The sequence below is a fragment of the Cynocephalus volans genome, chromosome 6 (genome assembly GCF_027409185.1).
Source record: "Cynocephalus volans isolate mCynVol1 chromosome 6, mCynVol1.pri, whole genome shotgun sequence".
Classification (NCBI taxonomy): Eukaryota; Metazoa; Chordata; class Mammalia; order Dermoptera; family Cynocephalidae; genus Cynocephalus; species Cynocephalus volans.
In genome coordinates, this window is record NC_084465.1 from 98,841,427 (window position 1) to 98,864,489 (window position 23,063).

At 41.2% G+C, this 23,063-nt stretch overlaps 1 protein-coding gene across 4 annotated transcripts in view; it reads right to left on the reverse strand.

Annotated features, from left to right (window-relative positions):
• CREBBP (CREB binding protein) overlaps positions 1 to 23,063 on the reverse strand; it is a 124,541-nt gene that overhangs the window by 40,746 nt on the left and 60,732 nt on the right. For 3 of the 4 annotated variants that reach the window (XM_063101306.1, XM_063101308.1, XM_063101305.1), the window contains exons 4-10: positions 12,855 to 13,095; positions 11,462 to 11,575; positions 3,745 to 3,987; positions 2,231 to 2,333; positions 1,718 to 1,864; positions 818 to 935; positions 114 to 285 (exon numbers count right to left, since the gene is read on the reverse strand). In XM_063101306.1, coding sequence (XP_062957376.1) covers positions 114 to 285; positions 818 to 935; positions 1,718 to 1,864; positions 2,231 to 2,333; positions 3,745 to 3,987; positions 11,462 to 11,575; positions 12,855 to 13,095 — 1,138 coding nt within the window. The remainder of the gene's footprint in view (positions 1 to 113; positions 286 to 817; positions 936 to 1,717; positions 1,865 to 2,230; positions 2,334 to 3,744; positions 3,988 to 11,461; positions 11,576 to 12,854; positions 13,096 to 23,063) is intronic. The other variant, XM_063101307.1, reaches the window with a different exon arrangement.

The following is a 23,063-nucleotide window of genomic DNA, read 5'->3' on the forward strand; positions in this document are numbered from 1 at the left end:
GAAGTGCAGACTTTCGGAGAACATAATTCTATATTCTTAGGAATAAGCCCCAAAAACAGAAGAAAATCCAAGCAAACAGGCTGAGGACTGGTAGAAGGAAATGAAGTCCTTACTTGGAGGTCTCACAGGTTGCCCCTGTGGAATCCCGGGGGGCTGAGCTCCTGGGGCTGGTAAGGCCGGCTGGCTGCCCAAGATGCCTTGTTTATGTAAACGTGACCTCCGTTTTTCTTCTAGTTCTTTCTGTATTTTGTAGATTTTCTCTGCTAATAAGTGATAGTATTCATCCTAAAAAGCAGTAACAGTCAATATTAAGCAATTAAAACTAAGAAAATGAATGATCTGATGTATCTTCCAATAGACTAATGAACTTTTTTATTAAGGGTATTGTCAAGGTAAATATTCAACAAGTCTGATAAACCAAAGGCCCAAATTCTTGCTTAATTCCTAGTGACTTTATAGAATTCATCAAACTGTTACATTTCATTCCATGATTCAATGAACCTCTTCTTGGCTATTCCCTGGTACTGGCAATAATACAAGCATCATAAAGAACACCCACTGCGAAAAGTATATCCCATTGATGTAATGCAGTTTTATATATCCCATTTACCAAAAGAGTGGTAACACTTGCAGTTAACCACAAGAGTTATGCAGAATGTCGGGTCTTGTCTCAGAAGGTTCCCTGGTCAGAGACCTCAAGGGGAGAGGCATCCCCTGACTATACAGATTTCCCCCATTTTTGGATAACAAACCGGACAGGCACAGTTCTATCACTGCAAGTGTTTTCCAGGCCAGAGTGCACTGTGTGGCAACCTACCCTGCTGTTTGCAGACTCATACATGTCCCCTTCCACTTTCTTCGCATAGGCCACCAGGTTCTCCATGCGGCGATCCTTGAGAGCTGCGGGGTCAGGTGTTGGGAAGATGGCTTGGACGCTGAAAGGACAACACACTCCATCAACCTACCATCAATGCGGTCAAATGAGAACTGTAAAATCAAGATCACTGACCAATGGTGGCAAAATGGTGTTGGGAGAAATGCCAAGTCTCTCTTGCCTCGAGAACATGAAAACACAAATGAAGTCACTCCCTAGAAACAATCTTGACCTATCAACTTATCTACATGCCAAACACACAAATATTTTGCTGTTAATAAATATATGCTGGGCCATTTCAAGAATGACATGACTTCAAACTCCTCATCTTTAAACTATTTATTACGAAAAAAATTTTTGATCAAAATAAGTAAAAAAACACTCAAAGGGGATCTAGTTGATTAAGTTCACCTTCGATTTCAGATAACTGGCTCAAGAAAGATAACTGTTAACTTTCTTGTATGTTAACTTACTGCACGGTGTACTGTCATGCCATCTGCGCTAACCAGGCCTGAATTTCCCCAATCCTTAGGGGTCTCCACAACTATTAATCTGGAGCCAAAAATTAAGGCAAGGCTCTTGAGCTAATTCCAGCCCCTGCATGCATCCAGAGCTCAGAGGCACAAAATGTCAGGCTGACTGGGGGGGTCTCTGCCTCCATGATGTGGGCTGCCCAAAGATACAGCCCACCAGGGATACACGGTCCAGGACTCCCTAAAACAAGCATATGACCCTCTTCAGATCCTAGGGTACCGTCACCTGGGGGCCAATAGGCAACTATGAGACTGCAAAACTGTTACACTGCCTTCAGCTACGACACATAGATAATGGGTGGGTACATACAGTTTATGCACTAGATGGCTCCGCAGGTCCTGAGTGACATGTTCATGCCAGCCTTTCCGAACGCCAGTGCTGGAAGGAGGTGCCGCTGTAGGTATAGTGCTGAGAGTTCCAATGTTACCAGAGTTTGAGCCATCATTCATGAGTGGGCTAAGGGAGGAAAAAGGACACTTCATCCATCTACTGAAGTGACTCAATATGCCTCACCTGAGGAAGTTTCTTCTTCAACCACACGTGACTTTAAACAGTGCAAGTCAGGAGCGGCAAGGGATGTATATACAAGAAGCCTTAAAAGCCTTAAACTATGTTTAACCTATTATCTGTTCTACATTTATCATTTAAAAAAGGAAAAAAAAAACCCAAAAACAAGAACAAAAACAGCATTCACCTCCCTCTGCCCTATTTAAACTATTTTCTCTGCCACACATTTAGAAAGAGTCACAGAGTTTTGTGACTTCCGCCCCTTTCATGTCCTACTGTCACTCAGATGGGGGTCGACTGAAATATGGGTCTTACTTTGTCGCCCCAAGGGAAGTTGGAAGAGCTGATTCTGAAATCAAGTTTGGTGGTTGCTGATCTGTTGTTATTCCTCCTGCTGGAATGTTCATTGGGTTATTTCCTTTAAAGACAGAAAGAGAAGAATCAAGCAACTCCTAAATTATGAAATATTCTTCCAAGTTTTGATAACAGATAAACATATCACCATATAAACAAGTGATTCTTATGAATTATAAACAGTATGGCAGGAACTCTGGGAGTTACTATTTTCAGTAATGGTAACTGACTTGTTCAAATTCAGTTGTAGACTTCTTCCTACTCTACCTTGTAACGAAGATAAGGTGTGTTTATGGAGGCTAGCTGGTATTGCAATCTATGGCTTTGGAAAAAATGATAAATGACCCATCTGCAGCCTCAAACTTTGATTTTGCTTCATTAATATCACATACTAAACTAAGCCAACCTGCCACATAACTTTGCATCATTTTATTTTTTTTGCATATCAGAAAATAATAGAAATTAAGTATAAGAGAAAAATATAGAAGGTCAACTTGTCTACAATTTTCATATCAAGTAAGAAAAAGTTGAGACTCAAAGAGGTTAATAGTCTTGTCCCAAATTATACCACCAATAGGAGTAGAGTTAAATTAGAACTTGGGTCTTAGGACTCCAACCCAGCCTCCTGGCCAGTATTAATTCAATATTCCTTAAGGCAGTTGTTTTCCAAAAAGGAACAAATGAAATGATTTTAATTGGTCATTTTTTTAAGAGTCATTTTTAGAAGAAAAATATTTATTCTATTCAGAAACTAACAGAACTAGTATGACAAGTCTTGACTTCATAGACATCACTGCTTAGCTTAAGCCTAGATTTAAAGAGACTGTCAATTTAAAGAAAAACATTACGGAAACAATATGCAGAAATGGCAAAAATTGTGGAGATGAGTAGCAAATGACCGAAGGCTGGCAAATAATGGGCTGGGGTGACAATAGGAAATACGGATCCATCTAGAAGCCTCGGACAGCAGAGAGACTCCTATTGTTCACCTGACCAGGTCCAGGCTGGTCATTTCCAGTTGTGGACTAGACTGTAACCATAGGTACTAGGAACTGGCAAACCACTGACAAATTCTCCATCAAATAACAGTCTACTGAGCATCGCCATGTGATGATCCTGATACCCTGAGTCGCTACAGTCACCACCCGGATAAGGCCAAGTGGTACAGCCATAATTCTAACTTGTGAGATTCTGCATTTCTGAGCCACGTGACATGTCCTTTGTGAAAACTCTCCAGACAGAAGTGACACAGCAAGCAACAAAAATGTTGCATCATTTGCAAATGCTATTCTTTTTACAAGCACATAACATCTTCCTTTCCTCAGATACTTTAGCTTTTTCCTGGAAGGTTTTTATTTCAACAATTGAATTCGAAATAAAAACAATAACTGAAAATAGCCTTAGGTTCCAGTGAGAGTTGTCATTCCATTTGGTGCATCTGGACAAAGGAAGTTCTGAAGAGTTCCTCCACCTACCCAGGGGGTTGAGAGTCCTCATCTGCTGGTGGGTTTGAGGCTGTGCTGGTTGCTGGCCAGGAACCTGAGGCTGCAGCTGCGTCTGGGGCTGGTTCATGTAGGGGAGTCCAAGAGCAGCGTAGGCTCGCTGCATGGAGCTGGGGTCTATGGGATTTGGGTTACTTAAAGAAGTGGCATTCTGTTGCCCTGTGCCAACAGAACCAATTGTGTTTTGAATTCCACTAGCTGGAGACCCCAGGATGGCTATAACAACAAAAAACAGACAAAAAAAAAAGTAAGTAAAAGGGAGAGGCTCACAAATGATTTAAAAACTACTGAGAAGCAAATAAAAGTTTATCAAAAGACTTTACATGCATATCATAAAGCTGCTAAAACAAGGCTACAGAGAAAGAAGCTGAGCTGAAGGAAAGAACTCTATTCCATTCATCTGCTCTGCCAGCAGCAGTCGAGGAACAAAAGCTGAAGAAAATTCAAGCTTTTCTCTTAGAATGCCACAGACCCTATAATCGCACAGAGATCACCTAATACAAATCAATGTGTATTAAGGATTAGAGACTCCTAAGAAGTCAGTTCCAGGGAGTGGCGAATAAGTGACAAGGGAAAGGTTGGAAGCATCTGAGATGGAAGGAGGAGCCCCATCCTGCTGCCGCCCCACTGGGCTCTTCACTCTACTGCACAGGTACAGAGGGATGAATGGAAGGAGCAGAGTTGATACCCAATTGTTCAGTTTTTATTAATAAATCTATGATGCGATTATCCAAATAACAAAACTGTAACTCCTAGAAACTTACTTGTACAATGACAGAATTAACCACAAACCTTTCCTACAGGCTCTCTATGTAGGAGAGCACTGTGTAGGGCTTGCTGGCTAAATGAAGCTGTTTAAGAACCGATTTGGTTGAAATCAAGGGACGGAACTAAGCTTAGCGATTCTGCATGGATTTTCATCTATCCAGGTGTCACCTCAGCACCACTGATATTTAGGAGCTGGCCCTGCCTCATGCAGTCACCATCAGTGACCACCACCCAGGCCTACTGTGGCTTGTAGAGGAGGTGGCCCATCCAACTAGCTGGCTAACCCCAGGAAACTAAAGGAAAAATCTGTGTCAACATAAGAAATTCCATTCCAAAGGGCTTCTAAGTTAACTGAGAGATGACCCCAAACTTGGATCTCTTTGGTCATTTAAAGTTCAACCCATCTATCCATCCATCCACCTGCCTGCCCATCTGCCTGTCAGTCCATTTGTCCGTCCATATAAATGTCCTCATTTACCATATGACAAAAGTTTTACATCAAACTATTTTATTCTTAAGCATTCCTTTTGTTCTGAAATCTGCAAATTTTAGAGTCATGTTAAAAACAGCAATTTATAAAACTGATACTATAACCCATGGTTTTTGATATTTGAAAACATTATCACAAAGCCTTTCTTTCAAATTCAGACCATTATGTGTTAACAGTAATAGCTTCACATTCAACCATCAGTACAACTATAGTAAACAACTGACATACTTTATCAGAGCAACTTAATTAAATCAAAATGATTTTTTAAAAAATCTTGGTATTTTAAAAAAATCTTACACATTCATATTATTAACTTTTCTAATAAGGATATTCAGATATCAAACTCATTAATGCTCATTAGACACAATTACACACACCAAGCACTTCATTATTATAAATGAAAAGCAATTCCCAAGGTACACTTCATGACAAGTGTGAAGCTAAAATAAGTCATGTACAATACCTTAAAAGTATTTTGTCTAATAGATGATACTCCTCAAAACTTTAAACATATGTCCATAACACTTCTGAAAACAGCATGCAAAACTCTCTAAAAAAAACTATGATGTAAAAAGCAAAGTAATAATGATAGGATAGCTTTTTTCTATTGCCTTGTGGTATCATAATAAATTGTCCAGAGGAATTTAAAGAAACAAAATATCTATGTGGCCATCCATTTCTGGGTGAAGATCCAATTGCTGTCCTTTAATGACTTCTTCCTACCATATTCTCCTTTCGTCCACACCTCCCCAAATGCCATCCATTTAGCCAAAACACCTCATCCTAGGGTGAATGCCATTCCTAAGCCCAAAGCTACTTATGGGGCAACTAGTGCCCAGCATTTACAAAAGGCCTGCCCTGGAAGCTGCTGACATGGTCACTGTATTTTAAGTTTGTGTTAAAAGCACTTATTTTCTAAATGTAAACATTATTATATTTTTATTTTAAAATATACCTATCAGAAGACAAATAAGCATTTGGAAATTGGCATTCCTAACAATTTAAAAGCAAGGAAAATAAATTACAAACAAATAAAAAAGGTCTCACATTTAAGCGTGGACCAATTTGCAGCCTAAATGATGCTATTAGATGAAATGACACAAACACTTAAGGGTAACAGAACTCAGGCATTTACTGTGGGGGTGACAGTTGATCGAAAGGGGAGTCATTATGTGTAAGCAACCATCAACGCTGTTTTGCAACCTCAAGAAGCTGCCAGTGCTCAGTGTGAGTCTCCCTCATTCTTCCCTGAATCCCACGGTGCCTGCTGGTCTCTGCTCGCCTTCAGGAATTTGCTCTTGTGTGCTCACTCACCTCCAGGTTCAATGAGTACATGCTGCTAGGCTCCAGCTACGGTGGGGAACACAAAGTGTCTGAACTCCCTGAACTTAAGGTCTGCTGGGAGAGACACAAATTATTCTACTGACCGCTAACACATGTCAAACTGCAGCCTGGGACCTTGGATCAGAGAAAATCATGTTCATCTCTTCTTCCCTGAACATCGTCGGGAAGGTGGGATCAGTGTGAGACTCAGCTCTATTCTTCACCCACAGCGTGCCATATGGCATGCCACACAGGGCCCAAGGGACCTATAGCAGTCTAGTGCAGTGACCGCCACTCCTCAGGCCCTCCCAGCACTGCCCACTGAGTGTCTTGGGAATGAACAAAAACAAATGTGTGCTAAGACAGCCACACTTCATCTACCCATCATCCTAAGAATGAAGTCTTCTACATTCATCAAGTTTCCACATTATTGATGTTTCCCTCTTTCGATGTCAAAACCACTTGCTCTTTTTGCCGTTTTCCCATCTTTTTTCCTTTTTAGAGTGTAATGCTGTGTTTCCCATGTCATCAATCCTCAGAATGTCACATCAAGCCCCACAGGGTCCTGATATGTGGTTTGGGCTCTTCTCCCTGGCCTATCAGGTGGTGTGCCTGTACTGGCATATCTGCCTCTTTAAAGTGCTCCTCAACACCTCCCTACCTCACCACTCCCCTTCTGCTGTAGCTAAAGTAGGACCCATGACCTATAAAACAAAAGGACAAGTTTTATGGAGGGCTCTTTCCGGGACTCACAGACTCTCTTCCTGTAGGCACAGGTGGTCCTTCCCCAGTGAGCACAAAGACTGTACAACTGAGAGGTTCCCTGTACAGTATATATTGATAACTCAAAGCATTCCATTAACTAGCAAATGCCAGTCCCCAATCATTCTCAATAAAACTGGATTCAACCAAAAGTTCAATGAAAACTGACACAAATTAAGTTTCAAAGCATTGTGAGGGTGGTGGGAGAAGCATCATGAAGTATAAAGCAGCTGCTATCTAGTCATCACTCAGGTTCTACTGAAATAGCGGAGCTAGGGTTTATTCAGACCTATAGATGTCTCTGCAAAGGTGCTGGCACCACCATGATGCCTTGCCAGCCCTTCGTGGGCCAGGACTTACTTCCTGTCACAGCCTTTTCCTATGCTCAGCATGGGCACGATGGCAAACAGAAATGCTCTTGGGTATCCAGGCACTGCCCAAGTGAAGGACCCAGTCCTCCCATCACAGACACCACTGCTAGCCCACAAGCAGAAAGAAGGCTTTCTTCAGAAGCCAAGTGACTTGTGAGCAGCAATCCTGTGTCACCCAGAGAGCAAGGAAAAAGCTATGTTGATGAAATACAGCTCCAATGACTGTCCGGTACTTAAGTCAGGGATGAATAAGCCCACCACCCTCTCTACAGACACTTAAGTTCTGTTCCCCTTCCCCCCCCGGCCCCACCGCAATCTGTCCAAAGAGGTGTCTATCCAAAGAGGTGTCTGAAAATCTCTGAAGAGCTCTCGAGTGGAACAAAGGACCTGTTCAACAAACTTATAGAGCACCTCAACGGGCCACTCCCAGTGCAAGCTTGGAGGCGGTGGATTTTGACTCAGTATAATGAAGGAAGGTGTTTTAAACAATCAGAGGGGCCAGTGGAGGTGCTGCAGCAACAGGCTGGAGAACTGCTGACCATAAACATTGTCAATGCGGCTGGCACCATGGCCAAGCCCATGTCTGAGCAGCTGTGGACAGAGAGTGGACTGGGGCTGGCCCTGTCATACTTGTTTGCACAGTCCCTGTGCGATTCTGAGCTGGGAAACCCATGGTCCCCCCAAGAATGACTCAACCATTCTCAACATCTGTGGCACAGACACCTGGCCCTTCACAGCATCCAGAGCAGTGCACCTCAGACTTTAATGTGCATACCAATGACCTGGGGATTTGTTAAAAATGCAGATTCTAATCCAAGAGGCTTGGGATGGGGCCCAAATTTCCACATTTCTAATGAGTAGCCTGAGAGCACCTGTTTGGCCTGTCTGAGGACTACACTTTGAGTAGCAAGAACCTCTCCAATGAGGCAACATTAGTTCCTACATGGGAACTCGGTCACGTGTCCACACAGCCCCAGTCCTCTGTGCCACCCTGTGCACCAGAATTTACTGGAGACCAGATGCCAGGACTGACATAAGATACATACCTTGAAGAAAAGCTGTAACTATTAACAAAAAATTAAGTCTCTCTATAAGGCATGGATAGCTCGAGATCAGTGATTATACCATCTCTAGAAAACAAAGAAAAAAATCAAACAAAATCTCAACATAGGCCAAATAGGTAACCAATGGTCTGGGTTTCATTTCAAAGAACATCAGGTTAGCTCTGCAGGTGATTCCGGAATGTTCTCTCAGTAGAGACACCAATTACAAAAGTTAGAAAGTGGAGCATGTGCTGACCAAGAAAGTCTGCATCAGGTAAGATCAGCATCTGTGAGAAACACTGCCCAGAAAGCAGGCGGGTTCTCAGCAGAGTCCCCACAATCCTTACGATTGCAGTCCACCTCTCTGAATCATCTCACTTGCACAGGAACCTCTGAATCCAGTCAGATCTGTCCCTTCCAGGCTATGCATTGTGCTGACACTGTTCCCGCTGTCTAGAATATCCTTCCATCATTATTTTGTTTAAACTGGGCTCTGTCAAGCCCCACCTTTCTCTATGAAGTAGTCCAGGTATGTTCTGATTCTCCTGAGAGGAGCGCCAATAGAACTGACCTGCCTTTACTCATTCCTTTGACTGAGATCAGATCACATTATTTTTAATGTATATATTTTGTCTCAAGAACCCAACCTTACGCTACTGGGTCGAATTCACATTTTCCTCTGTGGGTTCCTAACCCAGGGTTCACACACCTTTAGCACAATTTATTTTTCTGCGGCTGGCTGGTACAGGGATCGAGCCCTGGACCTTGGTGTTATCAGCACCATGAAAATTTCCTTTAGAAGAGAAGAAACAACAACAAAAATATACAGGAAAGACACTGCTGCAACTTTCGCACTCTTTGTGTCAAACAATTCTGTACTAACAAGGCTCCAGTAATAGAGCCAAAGGACATACTCAAAGCTGAAACCCAATTTAAGAAGTATTTAAAATTTTTGAGAACAGATGCTTTCACTCTTTCATGAAAAACTACCAAAACCTTGCACAAAGTTAATCTAAACCTTCCCTGTGACTTTATATTATAAAATCACCCTGGTAATACCTTACATTATGACTAGTAGAAAAACTGTGGTTTACCACTTGAGAGAACTATGCATGAAATCAATTTTCACAAGATTCAGGCAGTTATAAGGATGTTAAAAAAAAAACAAAAACCACGTTTCTTTTTCTTTTTTTTAAACAAAAACCACATAAGTGTTTCTTAAAAAGAAATCACAAAAGTTACAACTGTCATAACAGCACATACTAAAAGCAAGATTCCAGAAAAGCCACACCCCCAAATTAAAAGTTAAGAATGAAATTCTCACTTATTATTTATGAAATTAATATTGTTAAACTCAACAATGAATATTTTTGGCACTTAAAGAGCCTATTACTGAAACGTGTCCTAAAATGCAAGAAAGTTAACCATCATGATAAAACAAAAAACATTTTATACTAACTTGGAGGAAAAACAGCCTATATTCCACTAAAACTACTGTCCCAAATATCTGGTTCTGGAAGACCTAGGATCCTTGAACTTCACTTTATAGAAGAGATGTCCAGGAAAACTGTGTATTAATTCAAATGTTGGTCAAAGAATAATTTAACTGATTTAGAAAACTGAATTTTAAAGAAAACTTGTTGTGGCTCCTCTGCAGGGAGGGAGAATAACAGGCCCCATTACCCTGGAATTCGTCTGCTATGTGACATGGATACCTGCTTTAAACGAGTGCGCTGTGCAGTGTTGGCTTGCTGTGCCCCCTCGGGAGGGAGGCGAGCTGGACTTAGTGAGAGGAAGACCACGTGGGCCATCACTGGTTCCACCCCACGGCACTCTCAAGAACACAGTGCCATCCCATCTTTGCCTGTCCCACTCAGAAACAACCAGAAAGAAAGGTAGGACGTGTTCTCCAAGCAGCAGAGGGGTCTTGAAGAAGATGATCAAGAAGAATGAGAGGAATGAACACATAAAACACACACACACAGGGAAGGGTGGCAAGATGGTGCAGACGAGATGGAGCAAGACAAAGACAACCATGCTGGGCCGGAGGAGGTGCTGAGGGAGCAGCTCCAGCCAGAGGTGATGTGAGATCGAGTGATGTGAGGCACCCTGGCTGTCCAAAACTGACGGACACATTCAAAGACCATGGTTTTACCTCTAAAGTGACAGAGAAAGGACCTAACAATGGGAGGAGATGTTCGCCCTTCTTACTGCTCTGATGCCCACCAGTGGCAGGGAGCCCAGGGAACCACACACAGGCCTCCTGATGCGTGGGGACCTGCTGCGGAATCGCCTGTGCTGAGGGCTACACAGACGACTGTAAAGATGAGAAAACGATGAGATGACCAGGTGTGCCAGTCCTGGGCCAGAGACTCTCAAACCAAAGCTGAATAAATGGTTAGTTATGCAAATAGGTCTGGGGACTGCAGTGCCAAGAAGGAATAAACCTCATAAATGTCTATGTTTATTTTATACTGACCCAGCCTAACTGACAGAGCCTTTAAAACTTACTTTAGGATGAGGGGTTTCCAATTCCAAAAGAAGTGTCCCTTCTACTTCCCTCCCATGATATCACTGTCATTATAGTGACAGGACATGCAAATCCTCACATAGGCAGACCTGTCAGGAAATACCAAAGGTCCCTGCTGGCTCTATGACCAAAGTGAACTGCTGTTCTGCACTGCTTCAAGTGCTGTATGCTGGGGATGGGGCGGGAGAGGCAGCAAATGAACCTGTAACACTACCAGACCATTTCCGTGCACTGTGAGCCCGTATGCCCTGGAAGCGCAGCTGTGCCTCAGTCCCTGTCCGCCCTGCCTCATCTGCACTTCGTGTCCAGTAACCCCTGCCCGCTCCCTGCCTGCCATCTGCATTCTCTTCAGAAACAGCTTCTATCCTCATCTCCGAGCTTCTCTGCCCCCGTGCTCACTTACTTTGTTGGTTTCGCTTGTCACTGGCATTTTTCAAAGGGAGGCAAACAGGACAGTCATGTCGTGTGCAGTTCTTCCAATGAGAGATGATTTGTCGTGAAGATGCACAATGGGCAACTATGACCAGAAAAACAACGAGATGTTATTTTTCTATCCAAATTGTCACACTTTCAATTACACCTAAATTATAATGCCAGATTCCATAAGAAAATGGTAACAAGTGTAACCATAACACAGTATAGGCAGTCCTCAACTTACAAACAGGCTGTTTTCCAATAAGTTTGTAAGTTGACTGTTGAGAATGCCAAACAAAAACTTCCCATAGAAGCAATGTTATGAATGATGGGTGATTAAGATTCAGCCCACAAAACAAAACTATTCAACCTGAAATACTGAACAACTGCAATGAAAGGTGCAACAAATAACCATTCTGTAACATTACTATTTAAAATAAACGTGTGTGTTTAAAGATGAAACTACCTCAGTACAACGGTGGAAGAAATACAGAGAGAGAAGTCCATGGAGATTGTGCCAGGGACCCTGGGTGCTGTAAAGTACCTGAGAGGGCAACTGACACTGGTTATTCCCAGCCTTCACCTTGTAAAGGTCTAACCTTACCCTTCTCTGCTTCTCGACAACGATCAAGGTTACTCTGGGGACCCACAAATGTCACAACAGGAGAGAGGGAAACCAGGGAGAAACATTCCCCAAGGTTTGTGAGCACAAGAAAGAAGAAAAGGAAAGAGGATAAAGATTAAAGGAAAGTATGAGTACAGCTGTTAACAGGAAATGCTTCTTTGGTAGAATTGAGGTGTCTGCCGTTAAAGAGACAGGCACAGGATGTGCCTGATTCACCACCTCCCCCGGGAAGACACGGTGCACAGTTCCCCATGTCACCCGGGACAACGTCACTGTTGTCCAGGGTAGCCTCAAGACGCCAGGCAGAGGAGCAAGGCAGGGGGCCGCTGCTGGTCTGAATCCATGAAACGACCGCAAGACAGACGCTGGGGTGTGGGAAAAGGTGTGTGCCTGCATGTGTGTGCCATGTCCAGAAGAAAACCATGATCTAGACATTTATGACAAAGACAGTGCTTAAGAAGTGACAATGTCTTCTGTGACAAAGGAAGGAGGAAAAGAACAAATACAGGGCACAGCCTCATGCAGTAGAAGTTCACAGAACATGAGAAAGCCCAATCGCCTCTTTCCTCAGCAGATAAGCTTCCCGGGGCAGCTGACTGTTGGTGTGTGGGCAACATGAGAGCAACATGTCCCAGGCCACACCAAAAGGAGGTCAGCACTTAGGCTGTGGGAGCCTTCTGAACAAGAGCGCTGCTGAAGAATAATGTCAAATCTTACCCTGGCCTCTGCCTCTAGGAGGTCAGAACACGGCACTTACCTTGGCAGGCTTTCCCAGCCTGACAATGCGTCATGTGATTCAAGACATTTTTCATGGTTCGACAATGTGGGAGAGAGCAGGCCCGAACTTCTCCATTTGCTTGTTCTCGTCTCTGACATTTATGAGCGTGAAGCAGTAGAACCAGCTGCTGCTGTATCAGTTTGCGTTTTTCAGGATCTGCAGTGGGGCCTGTTGCAATTGCTTGTGTGGGTACAATTCCCACTGATGTCTGCATCTGAGACTAAAATAAAACAAAATAATAAAAATATTTTAAGAAGCTGAGTTCCAATTCATGTTCATTCATTAGGTCTCAAATGGATGTGAAGGCTGATGCATAATACTGACCACAGAGAGAAAGGGGTACACAGTTCTCTTTCATTCATCAACAACTTTTGAAAGATGCAGAAGCACAGAAATCAACCCAACTCAGAGCAAAGCTGATTAAAGCTCACTGGTATGCAATTAACAGCCAAGCAAGAAAATCACTTACTCTTACTTAACTCAGTCTACAATATGTACAACCATGGGAAAAGGTGTATATTTTTTCAGGCTGAACCACATAAGACCGCCGTTTTTGTATGTCCCAAATGGACAAACACTGGCAATTCCATAAGGCTCAACTTAATTAGAAAGACTGCCAAAGCCTGACGAACTGCAATGCACTGCAAATATCACATGTAGCAAAAAGATTCAGAGCCACCTTTTGGATTTTTTTATCATGTGACCAGGAGGACAATACTTGCAGCTTAGTTTCACAGAGGCCATAACCTTTCCTAAAAGAATAATATGACACCTATACTTAATACGACCACCCAGTGCAACTGTTAAATGCTTTCTTGTCTTATGAAATGCTTTCTCTTTCATTAAAATTTCCACTCAGATATCTGACATTTTTTTCAAAAAGTATTTCATGATCTGCGAAAAACATGGAAATTGTTTGTTTGCTTTCATCTCTCTGAAATAACAAGCCAGAACCAAGCATACTTCTTAACTGCAAAGAAAACAGAAACAGTGACCTGTGGAGTTTTCCTGTTCTTTAAAACTACCAGCAGTCTTCAGATAAACTTACTAAAAACACTTACGAAATAAGAGAAATGTAATGTTCCTAATATGCAATAATATCATTCATACTTCAGGGATTTCCAGTCTTCTCTAACACTCTGATACTCCTGGCTTGATCCCACAACACTCATTACCTCCCCCTAAAGTACAACACCACTTGGATATTTTTATATAAGAATCAAAACTATATATTTACAATCAGAAAAATCTATAAAAGTATTTCTCAATCAATCAAAATTCATTTTAAAAATTACAGAGTCTTTTATTTTAGTTTTTATTTTTATGAGAATTCAGAAAATAAGTGTGTAGAAAAGCCAAGTGGCTTAGCTCAGGAGCACAACTCCCGGAAGCCCAAGGATGACCCAAAGCCCCTGCTGAGAGGAAGAATACCCTGAGTGCCGAAGTTCTTAACTCCTAAGGGACAACAGCCTCTTTTCCTTATGTTTATTTTTTCCTGATTATAAAAGCAATATATGCATACTGTAGGAAACTTGGAAAGCAACAGAACTATTAAGGAAATAATTAACAATTAAACTCCCAATATCCAGGAGTCCACTATTAAAGTGTTGATAGATTTTTCCTTTTTCCAGTCTTTTTTTCTATGTAGATGCATATGCATGACCCATAATCAATACAGTCTCATATCCTGTACATATATGTGTTTTGCTTGGTATTTTCTCTAGGTCCTGCCCACACTGTTAAGCTGTCTCACACAGGAAGTTGGTATGATTTGTCATGAAAGAATGGCATCTTACTATACAGCTGTATATTCACTTAACCAATCTCCCATCATGCAGCATAAACTGGAACCCCCCTCCCTTTTTTGCAATTTTAAATAAAGCTTCAATGAACAAATAGCCTATGACTCTGCCCCTGCCAGCATGCAGTGTCATCGTTAAAAGTCTCCTCCTTGATCAGCTCATTCCCTTGGATTAGAACGTTCAACCAGAAATCAACAGGAATGGAGATAAGAAAGCACACGAGAAACGCAAGATGACTCTTGTTTAGGTCTCTTTTACATTTATAAAAATTTCAAACATAAAGTAGAAAGGAAAGGATACCATCACCACACCTAACAAAAGGAACAACTGTTCTTTGACGTCAGCTAATATCTAGTCATATTCCAATTTCTCTAGCTATCCAAAACATGCCTTTTATAGCTGGCTTGCACAAATCGGGACCCAATTAAGGCCCACCCCCTACATTTGGTTGTTGTTTTTAGGGTTCTTCATCTATTGCCCCCTCCCCTTTTTTACTCATGACACTGACTTGCTGACAAGACCAAGCAGTTGTCCTCTCGCCGCTTCTTAAAGTAGAGAAATATATATATATATATATATATAAATATATATATATAATATACATAAATTAGGTAAAACTTTTAGCCCTACATCTAAATTATAAGCAGATTATTCTTAAGTTACCAAAAACTAACACACTGCTTTTCATTTGGGATATGTTTTTAACAGCATCTTTTGCACTATACCTGACCATATATCAAAACAGTGTGGTTGGAAACTATATGGCAAATTTAAAACTTGGTCTATTATTAGTCTATCTGTGGATAAAGGGCAAAAGTATAGTTTAATGAGTTCGACGTGTTGTTTACATGTGTCTCAAAAGCAACTAGGAGGGTGAAGCCAAGTCAACAGGCAAATGGAACAGAAGACACGTTCCTGTGTTTGGCCCTCTCCATGTCATTTTTTTTTTTTCCTGTCTTTTTCGTGACTGGCACTCAGCCAGTGAGTGCACGGGCCATTCCTATATAGGATCCAAACCCGCGGCGGGAGCGTCGCTGCGCTCCCAGTGCTGCACTCTCCCGACTGCGCCACGGGCTCGGCCCTCCATGTCATTTTATATACATGTCCAGGGCTAGTCAGTTTGCAAAATACAAATATAGGAGTGCATTTAATTCCTTACTCTCCCAGGCTGGTGTTCAATAAGCTGAAAGAGTTATACTTGAACTGCAAGCAGCCCTGAAATCTCTCAGAAGCATCCTTCAGACTCTCCCAACTTCCCTGCCTAGTCCCCACTGCCCAGGTGGGCATTAAGAATGGAGGGAGGGCCGAGCCCGTGGCGCACTCGGGAGAGTGCAGTGCTGGGAGCGCAGCAACGCTCCAGCCGCAGGTTCGGATCCCATATAGGAATGGCCAGTGCACTCACTGGCTGAGTGCCGGTCACGAAAAAGACAAAAAAAAAAAAAAAAAAAGAATGGAGGGAAAGTGCTTAGACAGAAACCCCCCTTTAAAGCACAGAACAAAACTGCAATGTTGTAAATTCCCTCCAAAATCATCTACTCATTTTATGGAATTTTTTTTTGTAATACCCAAGAAAATTGTGAAAAACAGTAAGAATAAAGAGGGAAACTTATGTTGCCAGATACCAAAACATATTAAAAGGCTATAGATTTCTATACATGCGTCCAGAAATAGACATATGTGCATATGAAAGTAGTGTGTTAAAAAGGTGATGTTTCAAATTGGAGAGTGGTGAGGGCAATCTTTGATCCCTATCTCCTTTAAATATAAACTCCAGATGGATTAAAGTGAATAAAAATAAATTAAAATGAAGAAAAAATAAAGAATATGTTTAAAATATGAGGATGAGAAAGTCTTCTTAACATAAATATGTAAGAAAGTTTAAAAAGTGAAAAACTGAGGGAAGAATGGTTGCTATTCTTATATTCTAAGAGCTCTTAAGAAATAAAAGAAAAAGAAATAAAAGGAAAAAATAGATAAACTGGATTTCACTAAAATTAAACATTTTATGCTTCAAAGGATACCATCAAGAAAGTGAAAGATAACCCTCAAAATGGGAGAAAATATTTGCGAATCATAGGTCTGATAATGCACTTGTATCTAGAACACATAAAAAAGTCTTACAACTCAATAATAAAAAGACAACCTAATTTAAAAATAGACAAAGGATCCGAATAGATCCTTTTCCAAAGATATACAAATGGCCCATAAGTACATGAGAAGATTCTCAATGTCAGACATCTGGGAAATGCAAATCAAAACCACAATGAGATACCACTTCAAACCCACCAGGGTGGCTATAATAAAAAAGACAGACGCTAAGCATTAACAACAGTGTGGTAAGGATGCGAACAACTGGAACTCTCGTACACACCAGTGGGAATGTAAAATGGTGCAGCCACTTTGGAAAAGTCTTACAGTTCCCCAAAAGGTTAAACACAGAATTACCATATGAGAATTGAAACCACATGCTCACACAAAAACATGTAAAAGATGGTCACAGCAGCACTATTCATAGTAGCCAAAAAGTGAAACAAAATGGAAAAATAAAACATGGTATTTTCAAAATGGAATACTATCCAACCATAAAAAAGGAAGCACCGACACATGCTACAACATGAACTTTAAAAACACTATGCTCAGTGAAAGTAGCCAGTCACAAAAAACCACATATTATATGATTTCATTTCTATGAAATGTCCAGAATAGATAAATCCATAGGGACGGAAAGTAGACTAGTGGCTAGGGCTGGGAATTTAGGGGAAATGGGAAATGACTACTAAATGATACAGGATTTCTCTTTGGGGTAACAAAAATGTTCTAAAATTGATTGCAGTAATGGTTACACAATACACTAGAACACCACTGAACTGTGCACTTAAAAGGGGGAATAAGTGGCTTAGAAAAACAGTTCTACCTTGCCAATCATCAAAGAAATTAAAATATAACAATGAGGCATTTTTCACCCATCAATATAGCCAAGATTAAAAAAAAAAAAAGATAACTGGTATTGATGAGGGTATAGAGAAAGAGCAATTCTTTTCTCTCTTTCTTTCTTTCTTTTGGCAGTGGGCTGGTAAGGAGATCCAAACCCTTGACCTTGGTATTACAACACTGCACTCTAACCAAGGGGGCTTAACGGGCCAGTCCCCAAACAGCAATTCTTAAGTACTCTGGTGATAACGTAATTTAGTATGGTTTTGGAAAGCAACATGAACCAAAAAGAAAGATGTGCTTTTCTTTTGATCCAGTAGTTCCACTTCTTGTAATCTGTTATTAGGCAAGTGACGGGACAAGTATGCTAAAATATGTGTGCAAAAATGAGCACCACACCCTGCTTAAATACTGAAAAACTGGAAAAACTCTAAATGCCCATCAATGGTGGACTAATTAAACATTATAGCTATAGACCCATAATGAAATATACGCAGACATTAAGAACAAAGCAGATCTCGGGCCAGCCCGTGGCTCACTCGGGAGAGTGCGGTGCTGATAACACCAAGGCCAAGGGTTCGGATCCCGTATAGGGATGGCTGGTTTGCTCACTGGGTGAGCATGGTGCTGACAACACCAAGTCAAGGGTTAAGATCCCCTTACCGGTCATCTTTAAAAAAAAAAAAAAAAAAAAAGAACAAAGCAGATCTCAACCCCAGTCAAAGCCAAGTGGAGCGCAACAATGGCCCAGCTAAGTGCTGCCTGAATTCTTGACCCACAAAAAATTGGGAGATAGCACACAAAAGGACTGTTATTTAAGGCAACAAATAAAAATAGTAACAATAAGGTAGACCTTTATGCTTCAACAAAAAGCTATTTAAAATATAATTAAGTTTAAAAAGAAGGTTATATAATAGTACTATAAAGTCATTCTGCTTTTCCTTATTAACTTTCTGTTTGTACCTGTTATTACAAAAACATTGGTAAAATTATATGGCAGTTATGTCATGACGGGAGGGTCTTTCATATCCTACTTTTTATAATTCTGCATTGTTTGAATGTTTTACAACAAGCATCTCCTATTTTTCTAACCAAAAAGCATTCTACTTTGGGCAAAGATTTCTGGAAAAATAAAACTAGAAAAATCATTAGAAAATGATAAAGAATATAAAAAATAAAATTACAAAGGTACTAGAAGATAAGATAAATATTTTGTTATGCAAAGGTGGTGAAGGCCTTAGTCAAAAAATATAAAGCACTGGTTCCTAACCATCACCAGTAAAAACTCTTAAATACTGATTCCCACTCCTCCCCTCCAGAGACAAGTCTGCAAAAGGGCCATAGCCATTTCTATTTGTTAGAGTTCCATAAGGGATGCTTTATTATTTTAGGATTTATACTTTTTTCAAATTTTCCCAAATTAACACGTATGTACCTTTATAGTGAGAATAAAATAAAACATTTAAGAGAACAAAAGCCCCACGGGTGATTCTGATGCTGTGGAAGACCACGTTACAAAGGGAAAGTTATAAGAGGCCAGACACCATAAAAACTGACATTCTTGGCTGGCTGGTAGCTCACTCAGTAGAGCTCGGTGCTGATAACACTAAGGTCAAGGGTTCGAATCCCTGAACCAACAAACAAACAAACAAACAAACAAACAAAAAACAACAAAAAGATAATCTGACACTCTCTATGACTAAACCCAGTAGAAACAATGTAAAGGTCATTGATAAACAAGGAAAAATACCTGAAACACACAAGACAAAGCAAGCGACCATACAGGTATTATTTCCTCTCCTCTCGAGGCCTATCTTTATCCCCCAAGTCCCATACGCTGTGCCAGCCTCAGGGCCCAACCAGCAGCAGCCCCTTTAAGACTTACCACCCCCAAGGGAGGAATTTGCTCAGGACCAGCCCCACGTTACAGGAGATGTAACTGTAACCGAGGCCCTTGCCCCAGCTGCCCTTGCCCTGAATGCAAGCTCTTGGGTGGTGGGCAGGCTGTCTAGCAGGACAGCCCCCAACCTGAACCTCTCTGCTCCCCTCCTCGACAGGGCACTGACCACCTTCCTTTACAAGGTTTTCGCACATTAATTCTCACGAGTAAGCCAAGGAATGCAAAGCAAAATAAGACAACATCATTTACTCCTATCAAAACGACAGGGTTATGGTCCCCAGCCTTGGGAAGGTCCTGTAATGCTGGTGACCTGGTACGTAGCTTTTGTTGGAAGGCAATGTAGTAGAATGCTATCGGTCAAAAGCCTTAAAATACATGCAATATATATTACTGGAACGAGAATCAGCTCACATGTTGTTCACAAAAGCAGAAGGGGAAGGTCAGTAGGGTGCAGGAGTCATACTGGTTCAAACCTAAGTCTCCGCTGCTGTTAACACTGTGCACCACCAAGTGACAGCAGGTGACCCGAGGCTCACTGCCCCAAGAACTCAGGGCAGTCCGCTCACCCCTCTCCAGTCTTCTTTCCTTGGGTCAGCCACATGCTCTTTGCATGCGTTGCATGTCACCTCAACCTGTTTACAACTGGACCTCAAACTACCTTTAAAAGCAAACTCTTTACATTTATTCTGGTATTCCTTAATTTTTACAACAATTTAACATGCATTTTTATTAGGATTGTTGTTATATAGGTTTTGGGTAATTAGCCCCAACTTCATTTTTCCTCTATGCCCTGCTTTTTATCCTGAGGACATAATCGGACATGTGTACAAAGAATATGTACAATAAAGCTTATCCTGGTATTCCTCAAAGGAAAAGTTATAATGTCTTCAAAGGATCTGTTCCAAACCGTAAGAAGAAACTGACCGAGAAAGGACAGGGAAGGAAAGTGTTTCTTCCCTCCAGGCAACCACTGCTCCAATCGACATCAAGCTGGGATTCCTGGGGATGGCCCTTGAGACAAAACTGGCCCCAACCTTTCACATCCAGACGGATCCAGACCATGCTCCTTGGACACTCCTTCCCCTATCCACCTGGAAACCTGACTCCTCCACAACCTTCACTTAAAATCCGTAAACGACACTAAAGTGAACACATGTAGGGCAAGAATGGCTCTGCAATATCTGCTTGTTCTGATTTCCCCAGAAGGACCCTACAACTGCTGGGTATACAAGGCTTTGGAGTCATAAAACAAAGAAAATGTTCATTAAATGTACACAGCTATCAACCTGGGAAGAAGTGATAATCACCTCTGAGATAGTAAAGAGCCACTGGTAAGAAACAGAACACAACTATTTAGATAGAGGGAATACTATGTCTTGCATTTTCTTCTTTTTACTTGACATTTATTGATGGTTTAAAAATAAGATTATCTTATAACTTAAGAATTAAATTCAATAGGCAACTTTAAATGAACAAGTGAGACCAAAATGATTTGTAAGTAATCTTCCAGATTAAAGCAGCTTTGATTTTAAAGTGGAAAACAAATAGCTAGGGCAAGCAGAAGAAGCAACGGGCAAGTCTGAGGCAGAGACACTGCTCAGTGAGAGTCCCAACCCGGGCACTGACTAGGCCTACCCGCTACTCCCTCCCCCTGCCCCAAGGCTGCAGCCTTTAGAACTGAAGAGTAGGTCTACCTAGGAGGACTGGGGGTAACCCGCTACTGTACAAAGAAACCCTAAAAAGAGGAAGTGCTGGATCTAGACTGACAGTCAAGGTGCAGGCCGGCCAGACCAGCAGGTTTAAACTGAGAGTTACAGAGTTTAACAGCATCAGGCCCATTCAACAAAAAGACCAGTTCATGAGATCTACCAATTTACTAGTTAAAGAATATTCTTCTTGAATACTGTCAATATATATAAACATATTCTTCTTGAATACTTACTATAATAAGTTTTTGATAACTTGGCAAATTAGTCATTGGACAGATTGTTTTTTGGTGACTTGAGCTTTAGGGTCATCTCAGATGATTGTGGAAAAGATAAAAAGAAGTTAGGATGATTCAGTCTGTGAAAAGACCAATATGGTTAATATGATTCAGATCTGTTGAAGTACTGTACAGCAATGACTATCCCCCTTAAGTGTGCTATTTACTGAGTTCTACTGGTCCCTTCATTTTTCAGAAATGCATGGTAAATATCCCTATGATTTGCTCCCCCAGGCAGGCAGAAGTTGTGATGCTCGTGGCTAGTAAGTGTGCAGCACATCTTGCTTAGAACCTTCTGACCGGGTCTCTACTTTATGTGAAGTAAGAGAGGCTGAATATCTTTGGAGATAATTTATGCTTCTACCCAAGAGGTTTCAGTGAAGAAAGGGCTATATTAGTCAGACTCTAGAAAAGATACTGCTGGTTAATGGGAAACCCATATGTGAAAGGAAGTTAAATGATCTTGATTGGGTACTTGCAAAGTATAGGGTTGTGTCTGATATCAAAAGGACTGGCTAATTTTTCTCAATTTACAGTTTCCTGTTATTTGCAACGTGTCACATATAATATTTTGTGCTTAGACTATGTTTCCCAGCTGATATTTGTTGCCAAAACAAATGAGGATAAGTTTAAAAAGAAGAAAGGACTTATACTTAGCTACTGTTAAGAATTTTAAACTAAAGGTTATTCTTCAAAAGCCCTGTATACATATTTCCTCAGAGATCTTCAAGACACGGGTGGAGGTAATAAGATGGAAGTAATAGATGCAAACTCAAAAATACACAAACATTTAAATTACTAATAATCATGGACAAAGGCTTACTTCCAAACCTTTCCTCATGTTTTCCAATCCAATTAGTTAGACAATTCATAATCACAGTCCGATTTTATATGGAAACTGCTATTGTGGTATGGAAATGACATAACAACTCACCTGCTGTCTCTGTGAGAACTATACAATTACTTTTTAGTCCTAGGATAGAGGGAAATGTTAGACAACGAGTGATGTTTAAGATTTCCACTTGAGAAGTGAGAAGAGCTTGTGTATAATGTTAGGGAACACGAGCATCTGTGTAAGGAAACGAAAACCAAGGTAGGAGCCCACTGAAGATGATGACAGAGACACTTGTGTTCATGAAGCTTAACCCTGCTCAGTCAGCTCAAGTCTCCATCCCCCAATGATCAGAAACTAGACACGGGGAGTGGGGGGGATTAGTGAAGGCTTGTGAAGTAGTAAAGTGGACACAAAGATCAACAAGGTAAGCCCACTGCACAGTGGGATGGCTGGTCACTACATCACTGACATTTCAGTGCATGGTGGCTCTCACAAACTTTATGATATGTCAGACTCACTGGAGGAGTTTGTTTAAAACTGCAGATCCCAGTATAAGAGAAAGAACTACAAGCCCATCTATTTGGGAATTACCTGAAATGTATTAGAGGGAATTAGGTGGCACAAACTGGGAAACAAAGAAAAACCTGAAGTTTTGCAAATAATAGGGACCACAAAAACACAGATTCCTCACCTTTCTCCTAAGAGGTTTTGAATTGGGAGGACTGGGTGAGGTCCA